Source organism: Periophthalmus magnuspinnatus, chromosome 21 (assembly GCF_009829125.3).
Source record: "Periophthalmus magnuspinnatus isolate fPerMag1 chromosome 21, fPerMag1.2.pri, whole genome shotgun sequence".
Taxonomy (NCBI): Eukaryota; Metazoa; Chordata; class Actinopteri; order Gobiiformes; family Gobiidae; genus Periophthalmus; species Periophthalmus magnuspinnatus.
Window position 1 is genome coordinate 27,225,302 of NC_047146.1, and position 12,799 is coordinate 27,238,100.

The window sequence follows — 12,799 nt, forward strand, 5'->3', positions numbered from 1 at the left end:
CCCTGACCACACCCAAAGTCATAATCAAAATGTAATTGTTAATCTTTAATCACACATGGGTTTAGTGGGATTTGGCCAAATTTGAAGTGTGTGTGATGAAAACTGGGCGAGAAAATGTCCTGAATGCGAGGGTGTGCACTTTTGTCGTTCCCGGGTTTGATCCAATATGGCCGACGTCCTGTAAATTTTAGGGCGGGGCCATAATATAATTTTTGTCATGTCCCGACATGTTCTATTTTTTGATGTGAGTTTCGGATTTTTACGTCGACTTTTTTCTGAGTCGGGCTCCCATAGGCCCCATGAAAATCAAAGTTTGAGGTGGCGCTACCGAGTCGTCTTTCGTTATTTTTTCTCGGGGTCTTTTGTGACAATTAGAGCTCGTCGAGTTCTAATTTTTGACACCACTCACTGCCATGTCGGGGCGTGTTTACTACTTGATTTTTGCCATTTTCCACGCTCCGGACGCGGTTTTAATGAGTCCCTCGCCGGGACGGAGTCCCAGGCTCGGGCCTAATAATAATCCTGTCTATGCCGACATATAGAACGCATTTGCTTTGCCACTAGATAGCGTCAGTGCTTCGTAAGTAAATGTTGCGCTCTCGGGTTGCAAGGGTAACTGTCAACAAAACTAGGCACGGTAAAAATAAAAAATAAAAATAGAAACAAAAAAGTTTGTTCTTTTTAAAACTGAATCCCTCAAAAATGAATTAAGTTATTTATTTAAATAGAGCTCCTGAAAATGTGTTTTGAATAGAGTTGGCTCTTGGAGTGGCTTAAAAACACTGTGCGTAAAGGAAACCATTTTGCGTCTTTACAGTTAAACAAAATTATCAATGTCATATCTATCTCATTAGCATTATTAGAGAAGTTCATTTCAAGACTTTTTAAGGGCTGTTTTGGTCAGTTGTAGTGCGCGTTGATGTTGGCCAGGCCATTGATGTTATTGACGCAGCCGATGTGCGATGGAGACACGGTGCTGAACGGAGGCTGCAAATTGTGGCTGTGGTACAGGGAGGGCGAGCCGGTCCAATACGAGAACCCGGACGGACCCACGCCTCCCACGGGCCCCACCAGGTTCAGCTTGGAGATCCCGGAGAAGGGTAGCGGGGAGAAGTTGCCCTGAAACTTGTACAGGGCCTGTTCGGTGCTGGACGGCTGGCACACCTGCGCGAGTCCGTGGAAGTCAAATTTATAGGCGTAGCGTTTGCCGTGGACCTTGGTCATGATGTTTTTGTCGTAGTAGTAGCGTAAGGCGCGGCTCAGCTTGTCGTAGTTCATGTTTGGTTTGCTTTTACGCTCACCCCACCTCCGTGCCACCTCGTCCGGGTCGATTAGTTTGAACTCGCCGTTGGTGCCCTCCCACGCGATGCACGACATGTTGGCACTGTCTGACAGCAACTCGAGGAGGAACTGCCACAGCTGGATCTGACCACTGCCTGCACACATCAAGGCAGACACACACCATTTGGAAATTATGGTCTACTAGGGGAATGTGGTTAATATGGAAAATAAAACGTGGTTGTTCTTATTTTAATTCTTCTCCTAAACCACATACTCCCTGGTACTCCGAAATATGGCCGTTTTTAATGTTGTAAATATTGTTGTTGTTTTTAGTTTTTGCTTGTTACAGTGGGCCAGTTGCACTTTTACTTTCCGCATAGAGTTTAGGAAATATTCATCGATATCGGCACGTTATGGATATGACTTCTTGTGAAAGGCTAAATATATTAATTATATATAGGAATAATCTTCAATACCTTTCTGCACTCCGGTGTTGATGGGAGCCCATGACGTGCCTTTGGTTTCTTTCAAAAGATTTTCTGTCGGATCTGAAATCAAAACGCACAGTTATGTCCAGCCCAAACCATCCTCTTCCTCACCGCCTCAGGGCACGGCTCAGATGTCACCGGCCGTCCTCCTTAATGAGCATCGGACTCTTCAGTTTAAATTACTTTAAAATCTCTTCAATTTAAATAGCAATAACATTACAGCATTTACCCCAATACCTACAGACACATTTCAGACTATAAAATATAATCCCATCATTCTGTTTTATGAAGATAAAAGGCTACATTACTACATTAATTGTGTTTACGCACAGCCTTTTCCAGTAATTAGGAAAAAGTTAAAAAAAAAAAAAAACGTAACACAGAGGAAAAAATCTATGTATCCTATGTAGAAAAACGGAGATCCTAAAAAAAAATTAAATATTCACATATTCGCTCACATGGCAAGCGTGATCATGCCAAACAAAAGCATGGGACGCAACTTCAGTTTGCCAAAAGTGTCCAAATATTTCGGGTGATGTTAAGGGACCGTCAACAAATTGCCGTACCGGGACAAATTCAGCAAATAAAAAATAATTAATTAAGTGATAACATAGAAATAATTTAATTAATTGCAATGAGATAAGTCATGTATAAGATTGATGAATGAATAATATTAATCAATACATAGATAAAACATTTTTCTTCATTAGATTTTAAGTTTTGAGAACCACTGACTCCAAACTAATGCAGAAAAATTCTACATGATGAGTAAGATCGGAAACGAGACCTTACGGTAGATTTTCAAAAAAAATCAATTGCCTTATCCGATCCTCCTCATCATATAGAACTATCCTGTATTAGTTTGGAATCAGTGGTTCACAAAACCTAAAAGCTATTGAAGAAGACCCTCATTTCTTGCAGTAAAATGCTGATAAAAATTTGAAAAGGCAGATTTTCAATTGCTGTACCCAGTCCTTCTCATGGTGTTTAACTACTCTGCATTAGTTTTGAGTCAGTGGTTCTCAAAACGTAAAACGTATTGAAGAAAAAAAACAATATTTTTGCATCAAAAATAATTAATTAGAAAATGGAAGTGACAAAAATGAATTGCTGTACCCAATCCTCTTCATCATGTAGAATTTTTCTGCATTAGTTTGGAGTCAGTGGTTCTTAAACCTAAAAGTTATTGAAGAAAAAAACCGTTTATCTATGTATTTATTATGTTAAATATGACTTATAAACACAATAATATTCCATAAATAGATCTTATAAACGTCTGGTCTTATTTTAATTGATACATTTTACTATTTATATTTTGATTTGTTGATTTATTTATTTTTAATTTGCTGAATTTGTTCCAATACCGCATTTCGTTGATGGTCCCTAAATATCACAGAAACATTTGCTGACACCCCTACCTAAACCAAGCCGCGTGCCCCTGCTTCGTCAAGATCACGTCGTTCTGTCCGTGAACGCGAATATGTCGAATATCAAATATCCAAACAACTTCACCACGGTTATTTGATTTGGAAAAAAAAATATCTCAGTGACTATGATCTAGTAGGCAATTGTTCCGCTTTCAAGTTCTGAAAAGGATATATATATATATATATATATATATATATATATATATATATATATATATATATATATATATATATATATATATATATATATATATATATATATATATATATATATATATATATATATATCGTTTTAAACAAATAGTTCGTAGTGGTTCCTCGTGCGCCCTGCAGTCCGCTGTGGGAGCGATGCTTGTCGAGTGTCTTCCGCTAGCAGCGCTCAAAGAACCAGCAGGAAACGCGTCCAGGAAAAAGGATTTCCGATTTCCGACAAAGGAGTCAGTCTAGGAGCGCGCACTGCGGAACCGAGTCTTTCATTTTCCCCTAAAAGAGCCACGCACGCTACCCACTGGACCCACTGTGCGCTCTGACCACCGGACCACCACCCTGCCACCCGCATCCCTCAGCAGACCTGGGAGATACATGTTGAGCCCGAGCTGTCCGCCACTGTCCTGCTTCATTGTGTTCGGGGCTTCGCCAAAGCTCGCCTTTCATTCGGCTGCTGCCTCCGCCAAAAGATTTTTATTAAACTTTATCTCATAACTGCGATCTCGAATAAACGCGACACATTGAAGTTTCCAGGCAACTGTCAGAGGCCCCCATCTCTGAGACAATATTCAGACAGCAATTTCCCCTGGTGCATTGCTTTAATTAAAAGAGCAATTTACCTCTGTCAGCGCGCCGCCTGTCCACAATAAAAAGAGGCCTCGCGAAATTGGGCCCTTATCAATCCGCCATCACGGTTTAATAAAGTTTCCTCTGCCGTTAAGATCTGAGTTTCTATGGTGAATTGAAGTGTTTGACATGGAAACCAGTTCAGATCTTGCGCACTTTTCCGCCTCTTTAGCTGTGGGCAAACAGTCTAGGCTTCCAGCGCCTTGGATAAAGCGTATTTGCTTTTAAACTGCACGCTCTATTGGGCACGGGAAAACAAAGAGTCATCGGACATACAGTTACGCAGCGTCTGTCCCTGGCATTTTGGTTTTATTGTGAACGTAACAAGGTCGACACTCCGAGACCATTGATTATAATAGACGCACATGCATTTTCTGTGGTTTGTTCTAGTGACAAGCCGTGCGTAATGACGTTTATGAATTGACCAGGGAATATGTGCACCGTTATAGATTCAGATTTTATTGCATGAGGAAGTCGTGACTTATTTTCTGTCGATTTATTGTAAGAAAAGACAACGCAAGTAGTCATAATCCAGTGACCTCATGATCCGGATGGAGGAGGATAACAGAGATATGAAGCGGAGCCTACTTTGGGTAACAAGAGGAAAAATTGACAAAGAAAGTATATAATTAGCAGGTATTCTAAAATTTAAAACAAACCATTATTGTCCAAAATAATTTTACCATGTTCATATTTACTAACATATAAGGCTCTGCCCTTTTTAAAATGCAATGGAAGTCGTTATAATGATATTCATTATAATAAAGAGCAGCTGCAGATTGTGATCAAATAGCCACGTGATCTGGCAAACACCAATGAACAACCGGGAACAATAAGGCACCTTATCTTATTTGGTTTAAAGCCTGATAAAATTGGACTAATGGCGATATTGCAAATGGCTTACAGCTGGTCTGATATATGACAAAAATGACTAAAACATGTATCACAGCAGTTAGTTGACTTATGCAAATTATTATGCCTGTCTCAATTTTGAATTGTTTATTGAAAAAAAAAAAATACAATTTCATCAAAACTTTCCGTATAGGAGTCACATACATGTCCCTTTTAATTCACAATTTATTAGCGATGACTAGCTTGCAACAGGTTTTTTTCTCTTGCATTTTGGTCTTGCCAATAGGAGTCCGGTAGCAAGTGTTTTTCCACTATTAAAAACATGTATTTGGTCAGAAGGAGACGAAGGGTGTGTCTTTTGCGTCCCAGACTTGCTTTAGCTGCCTGAGTCCATGAGAATCGCAGGCAACTTAAAACAAGCCTGGAAAACCAGACCAGGACCCAAGGAAGTCTACCAACCTCTGCAGTTACAGGCACACTGATGAAACAAAACACAACCTTGTTTACAATATTTTATCTTTTATGGCCCACTTTGACATAGCAAGTCTTTCCATCACTTTATGTCCTTCAACTTTTAAAAGATACAACCGTGTTATACAGAATGTAAAATTGCATCACTCAAATCTAAAATGCTCTGACTATATAACATGAATTGACAGTCTAACTTTTGTTTTTTCCTATATAATGGAATCTATTCAAATGCATATAAGGCTTATAAGTTGGTGTAAGTAATGGCAACGTCCATATATTTGGTTGGTTAACAAATAAAAGTATAGCATGATTTCGATATGTAAATTATGAAGTAGTGCAACATGTTACACCACTAGCATATCACTATATCTGTATACATTGTCAAAGTTTTCTATAATAATTCTGTTTTGAACTTACCTGTTTCCTCCCAAAGTGCTTCCAAAGTCCATAGTACCTCAGTGTGTCCGTATCACTCCAAACCAGAGTCTTTATTCATGTGGAGGAATGTATGTTTGAGAAAGGTGTGTGCATGCGCTGTTAAGTTTATGCTCAGATCCTGTTCATTTTGGGTGTGGAACTGAGGGCTCCTGCAGGTAAACGACTCCAGGATCTCAACATGTGATACAAGACAAACACACAACTGTCCAAACTGGGATAAACTGATTACTCACACCTTGTAGGGCTGATAATGTAAAGAAGATGAAAAATGGTGGTTGAAAATGTCTAAGTACTCATTATAAAATCAAACCAGCTGTTTTAGTAAAGTTGGTGATACCCATTGAAATCACAGTGATAGTAACATGTGGAAATATAGTGGTGAAAAATAACAAAGTACTTTTACTACAACTACAAAATGGACATTTTGAGTAAGTTGTAGTAAAGTTGATAAAGGTGATAGAAAGCAGCTAGAATGGCAATGGTAGTAATCTGATATAATTGGCTCTAACGTATTATCTATATCTATTTTATTTTACTTCAGACCGACTATTTTAGACAGTTGTGGTGGTGCTTTGTGTATGGTTGAGTAGTAGTAATTGTAAGAGTAGCCTTAAATACCTTCTCTCTATGTTTGCTGTTCACAACCTTCAGTTATAGTTCATAGATCTTGCTCAGACATTGGTCACATGGTATAGAGCAGTAGCTAAAATAACAGAAGTCTGAATAAATATGGGAGGAGACACACCTGAGAATAAGCAATAATGATAACTTTTTATGAGGCATTAAGATAGTATATTACTCTTTACATGACAAGATATAACACATAATTGGCATATTGTGTTGATTTCATTGTGACAATTTTTGATTTGTGAATTAGTCTGGCTGTGAAGTACTCTTTCCTTCATTTAAAGAAATATAAAATAACTTATTTTCGCCACTGAATTAAAATCAAATTGGCATATAGCCATGACTGTAAACCTGGACAGTTAGTAAATGTAAGATAAGTAAGAGTCAGGACCTTGGACAGAGTTTCACTTTTATGTTCAGGACATGAAATTTGAGACTACAAAATGGCATTAGGTAAGGGACATTATTTTGATTTTGTTTTGGTATACAAGGCTAAAAATATAAAGTTAGTGGAAGAACAAATAATAGAAGCCAATGTAGCATGGTGCTCTTGTTTATTGGAAATATTATTACAATATGACAAGAACAAAATTACATATCTACTACCTAACAGAAGCACAACACTGAACTAAACCTTCAAAACCTGCAAATAAATGCAAAGCCAAAACTATGGCAGGGCAAAGGACTCTGATTGGAACTGCTAGTTTTAATTGGCTGTGCTAAAGTTAGCTTTGAGTTGCACTGACATGAGCTATCAGATTACTGATCACAAACACCAAAAAGACCATTATTCAATCTGTACTTCCAAATAGTTATGTGTCATGTAAAACTCTCTCCATTATCTATTTCTGCTGTTCCTTCAACAGTGGAAGAACAAATAATAGAAGCCAATGTAGCATGGTGCTCTTGTTTATTGGAAATATTATTACAATATGACAAGAACAAAATTACATATCTACTACCTAACAGAAGCACAACACTGAACTAAACCTTCAAAACCTGCAAATAAATGCAAAGCCAAAACTATGGCAGGGCAAAGGACTCTGATTGGAACTGCTAGTTTTAATTGGCTGTTCTGACTGGCTGTCAGATCAAGTCCGATATGACTGACAGTTACTATTGCTGGGTTTCAGATGACATCACAACATTATATAGGCCAATGCTATTTAATATACAGGTAAAAATAATATTATTAAAATGCAAATGTTATAATTAAGTGAGGCCTACGGTGCAGTTGCCAATAGAAATGATCAGGTTCAACATTTTTTAATTTACTCTTTGGATAGTTCAACAGAAAGTACAATGAAGAAAAGTGGCTCTTGCCCTCCATTTGGGAGTACACATTCTCACATTCTCAAATCTGAATATCCCAATATTGAAATATTAGGACTGTTAACTATTTAAACCAAATTATTATATCTTTTGAGTCCTCAAAATGTTGCATACTGGAATTTGAAATCCTCAAATAGTCAATGACTTTGAGCTTAATGTAGAAAATAAGGACAAGTGGTCTCTAGATTTGAAGAAAAACCTTTATTTCCTGTTCCACATTTTAGCATGCCAGAAGTAGGTTGTTATCCATAGAGCCACATAAAGAGAGAAGGGGTAGTCCTGGTTCAGTTCAGTTCAGAGCGGTCCGGTCCGGTTCTGGTCTAGTGCTGGATCCTCCTAATGGACTGCACCTGGTTGGTATGAGCCTGGGTGCTGTACTCATTGTAGTGTCTGTACTCGCCTTGGCGTCTGTCCCTCTCCAAGATGTACTGGTAACCACGGTAACCGGGGAACTGGTAGGCCACCCAGCTGTAAGAAGTCACGCCAGTCTTAGTTATAATTCATATTCATAGCACATTTATATGATCTTCAAACACTGTGCATAAGGACTAATAATGACTACAAAGTATAAGATACCCAGTAACAAAAGGCCATACTAGGGATGTACAATTTTGAGAAAAAAACAAAATGGTATGTTCAGACTGCACATGATAAAATATTGCATTTATTGAGAGAAGATTTTTTAATAGAAAAAGAGGATATTTTGTTTTTTGCAATTTCAATTTGATTGTGATTCTGAAGTTATTTATATTTCACATTTATAGCCAAGTTCTAAACCCATTTAGGACTATTCACAGTGATTAATAATAAGCACACTGTGTGATAGGCTTACGCTCCGGAGTTGACTTTGATGGAGGGCACTTCCTTGCTGCACCAGCCCATGGCCTGTAGAGAGGGGTAGTCGTCGCACATCTCAAACTTGCGGCCTTGAAAGTCCTCGCACTCGTACATGGTCACCTTACTGTCACTGTGGTTCTGAGGAGCAAGAGGGTTGTCAAGAGGGTCAGTTTTGTTAAGTCGGCATGGACGAATAAAATTACAGGTGCACTGTGTAACTTTCTTCTGGCGTAGGGTCCACCACCTGTTTATTTCCATAGATATGGTATTTAAGCACATCTGCATTCTTACTGCAAGCAGGGTTGTCTCTCCACAGATGGGACTTGCAACCTGGCCAAGTGGTCCCACCTGCTTGTCTCCTTGGCAAATCAATACCATGTTCAGCGAGATCCTTCAGAAATATTACATAGCACACCTTTTAAAAAATAAAGCTCTGGCAGCTTGTTCTGCTCATCTGTATGTGTTTGCACAGTGAGCAAGAGAATATTCATGGGTTTCCAACCCAGCTTCCAACATTTTGGTTTGATTAATTTGATTTTGTTTCAAATTGTTAATTGCTATGGAAAAAGTCCTAATTTTTCATAATTCTGAAACCTATGGATAAAAGTGTATTAAAAAAGGACATGGCCTATGTATATTTTAATAGTAGTTGTAATGTAGACTAGGCTGAAATGGTCTAACTCACAGCGCACTTGATAGGCCTAAAGGAGAGGAGGTGCTCGGTTCTGTATCCACTGTTGCCGCTCCAGGCCTCGTAGCAGGGGTAGTCTCCCTTCTCCAAGATGAACTGCTGTCCCTGGTACTCTGGGTACTCATAACCCACCCATCTGCACAAAACATACAAGGTATACAGGAAATTAAATATGTTAAAGAGGCAATAAGCATGTTTTAGAGTGCCCTATATTACATACTGAAGTATTTGTTATTTGCTGACATGCTGTAAAATAAAGATATAGAGGCATGGCTGAATACTGATAATAAAAAACACATTGGTCAATACACTTTTATTTAGATAAACCTCAAAAGCATATAGGGGGTGAGGGTAATTTGAATTAAAATGCATAAGCTAACGAAAATGAATTGAATACAAATACACAGTAACCTGAACATGCCAATTATCTTTGATGCCTAGTGTACTACCAACTAAAAACATTTGATTGTAATAAGGACCAGAGTGAGAACAGCCTGCAGTTCTAATACTGGAGACAATACAAACACTGGCTCAGCTCGAACCCTGCTGCAGGGGAAGCTGCTGCCGCCTTTATCTGATCTACAGTCACTCACACATATACACACACATGCGCACGCACGCTGTCAGTCAGCTGCACAGGCCAGCTCACTGCGGGCAGGGTCACACTCAAATGCATGCCCATTTACAAGGAGCCAACAATGGAATAAGTCCCTAGTGCATGTCATTAATGGGTATTTGTACCACATGAATGATACAATAAGAAATTTGAAAATGGTTCTTTTGGACAACTTTTGTATATTGCAACAAAACTTAATCTGTTAAAATGTTCTTGACTTGCTTGAATCTTTATATAACTGTTCCAAGTGATTTCTGAACTGGCTTCAATATAATTCATTGCCCATTTTATATTTCATTTTACATTTTTACCCAATATCTTAATCCGCAAAAAAGATAATTGTGCTTGAAACAAAACCAAATTATGCTGATACCAGTCAGAAAGGGTAAATACCAAATACCATGCAAGCCCAAAATGGAGACCGACCTTTAAAATAGTTCCAAAATTCTCAATCAATTTTCAAATGTGGATATTTTGGTTTTTTTGTTTTTTGTTTTTTTTTCCAGTATACTTGATCTCACTTTCATCAGTAACATGTAGATGATTTTAGGATTTCAATGTTACATTAGTACTAATTTTAGCAAACCATGTCGGATATCTTGGTATGGACCTAAAGCTGACATCAATCCAGTCCTTTCCACTTACGGTCCGTTCTCGACCTTGATGGAGCGGATCTTGCAGAAACCTCTCTCCATGATGTTCTGGCACTCCAGCATAAACTCGCATCTCTTTCCCTGGAAGTTCTCCTCTTCCCAAACTGTGATCCTGAACTGGCCCATCTGCTCCATCTGTTGAGTGTTCATGGCTGCTGCTGATCCCTGACGGGTAACTCTCTGCTGTGGGGAACACACAAAATGAAGGAAAATATATTGAGATAAAGAGAACATCATACTTGTCTAAAAAATGTCTTTGCATGGTGGGTTGTATGTTAAGCTCTTTGTAATAAAAATATGCTATGCTATATAAGTGCAACTAAGCACATGTATATATTTATTCAAGCATCCTTCTTTGCAACGCAATATTTATAGATTTTAGCTTCTTGTTATAAGCAACATTATGAGGCCTTCCCCATCAATGAAATATTTATTGATAATGTGCAGATTTTGTTGTTGAATACTAAGACTTTGGCCCTAAAATATATATGTTAATCATTTGATACATTACAGTCAATACAAAAAATGTTTCTTGTCCCCTTTGTTTTCAAACCTTTCAAAGCTTTCAAAACAACCAAATATCATTATTTCTGTCAACTACGTGCCTTGGGTGGGCTACATACCAGTCACATGTACATTCATTAATTCTTCCATTAAGAAAGACTACTTCAAAGAAAGCATATTTAGTGAGAGCTATTCACCAGTTTTTCATCTCTTATGGGATCTCTTAAAGCTTACTGGGGAAAAATCCACCCATTTATCATTTTTCCATTTCTGCACCTCTCAAGATGGTCTCCCTTTCTTTAGATAACGTCCCAGTACACAGCACTGAGCCACACAAACAAAGCTTTGTCTTCTATAAAGAGAGAGTATAGTCTTGGGTGAAAGAAATACTTAAGTACTAATGTAAAGTAACATTGCTTGCAAGAATAGTCGTCCAAATAAGTACTAGGACACAATTCATTTCAGAAATCATTACAGATATTAGCTAATTAATGCCGAATCGAATACATTTGTAATTACCAAATCTATTACTACCACAAGTAATACTACCACTTTCTTGTCAGGAGGTTTTAAATGTGAAATTAATCTTTTCACTTACAGGAGAGTTTGTTTTTTTGTGTGATTTTATTAAATTATAATTTTTTAAAATCATTTTGATAATAGATTTTTAATGCCCAAAATGTAGCCTAAATTGTATTTTCATTTATGTTCACCCTACTCATAATTTGCTTTAGCATTTCCTCTCTACATACAGTAAATATCCATATCGTCTATTATGATCATATATTTTTCAGCTTGTAATATGAGGTGTGTAGAGATACTCACAGACGTAGTGAGGTGGGACAGATCCAGTATAATCAATGTCGGTGCTGGGTCCCTTGGAAGCCTTTTTATAGGGTGCTGCTTTGGGACAGTGGCCTTGCAAACTCAGCAGCTGGGTGTTGCCCTGAAAGGGGCGAATTAACCGGGTGCATTGTGGACGGTCCAAAACTCCATTGTACCCAGAGCCCCCAATCCCTGAGTCATCAGAAACAGCAGGGCCTGAGAGAGGCAGCCTGACGCGGGGCCATACAAAGACAATGCACTGACACAACAGTTTGATTGGAGAGTGAGGATAATGGACATATTCTGGGAGCTGATCCCCACATACTCCCATGTACAAGTGCTACTGCTACTGGTACACAAGTATAGCTATAATAGAGGACCAGGGTGTAAAGACTTACTTACAGACCTGTCATGATAACAAATTTTGAAGTGCGATATACCATAAAAATAGACAATAAACCATAAGCTTGAAACTAAATTATACCACTGACAGAATAATGCAAATGCATATTTAAACAACAAAAAGTATTACAAATATATTTATTGTAGCTTCTGATTTTTAACAATATTGTAGTTGATATAGTAATTAACGTGACAGGCCTACTTACTTACCATAATTTATCTACTTGCACTGAAGGTTTTGACTGATTAAATATACAATATGTGAAGAAGAAGAGTACAAAGTCTATTTTATTTTAATTTTTTAATTAACTTTTTAATGTCCTTATTTTTATTTTATCATATTTACTAATATTATTCATTGTTTTATGTTGCAGGAACATTTTCCTAGTTTGTGAATTCTGTTAACTGACGATGACACTGAAACTTATTCTGATTCAGAGTGAAAAAGAATTCTTGCTCAAACATGTGGTATCATTGAACCAAATATGGTCATAATTTAACATAAGTCAGTGATTTCTATA

At 37.8% G+C, this 12,799-nt stretch overlaps 2 protein-coding genes across 2 annotated transcripts; both read right to left on the reverse strand.

Annotated features, from left to right (window-relative positions):
• Positions 1-526: 526 nt before the first annotated feature.
• On the reverse strand, positions 527-3,887 carry fev (FEV transcription factor, ETS family member). The gene is made up of 3 exons (XM_033987107.2): positions 3,768-3,887; positions 1,758-1,829; positions 527-1,436 (listed from the first exon to the last, which is right to left on the reverse strand). The coding sequence occupies exons 1-3, from the start codon at positions 3,814-3,816 to the stop codon at positions 901-903; spliced, it is 657 nt and encodes a 218-aa protein (XP_033842998.2). The 5' UTR covers positions 3,817-3,887; the 3' UTR covers positions 527-900.
• A 4,049-nt stretch (positions 3,888-7,936) lies between these two features.
• Positions 7,937-11,962, reverse strand: cryba2b (crystallin, beta A2b). Its single transcript, XM_033987105.2, has 5 exons — positions 11,877-11,962; positions 10,540-10,727; positions 9,273-9,414; positions 8,583-8,725; positions 7,937-8,218 (listed from the first exon to the last, which is right to left on the reverse strand). The coding sequence occupies exons 2-5, from the start codon at positions 10,695-10,697 to the stop codon at positions 8,071-8,073; spliced, it is 591 nt and encodes a 196-aa protein (XP_033842996.1). The 5' UTR covers positions 10,698-10,727; positions 11,877-11,962; the 3' UTR covers positions 7,937-8,070.
• Between the last annotated feature and the right edge of the window lie 837 nt (positions 11,963-12,799).

What these genes read in the sequence shown, in the direction of transcription:
- fev (XM_033987107.2), bottom strand. Translation starts at nt 3,816, where the DNA reads ATGAAGCAGGACAGTGGCGGACAGCTCGGGCTCAACATGTATCTCCCA. An exon ending in GCTCAACATGTATCTCCCAG is followed by an intron (nt 1,830 to 3,767) that starts GTCTGCTGAGGG and finishes TTTTGATTTCAG; the next exon opens with ATCCGACAGAAAATCTTTTG. An exon ending in CAACACCGGAGTGCAGAAAG is followed by an intron (nt 1,437 to 1,757) that starts GTATTGAAGATT and finishes TGATGTGTGCAG; the next exon opens with GCAGTGGTCAGATCCAGCTG.
- cryba2b (XM_033987105.2), bottom strand. Translation starts at nt 10,697, where the DNA reads ATGAACACTCAACAGATGGAGCAGATGGGCCAGTTCAGGATCACAGTT. An exon ending in ATCAAGGTCGAGAACGGACC is followed by an intron (nt 9,415 to 10,539) that starts GTAAGTGGAAAG and finishes TGTTTTGTGCAG; the next exon opens with ATGGGTGGGTTATGAGTACC. An exon ending in ATCAAAGTCAACTCCGGAGC is followed by an intron (nt 8,219 to 8,582) that starts GTAAGCCTATCA and finishes GACTTCTTACAG; the next exon opens with CTGGGTGGCCTACCAGTTCC.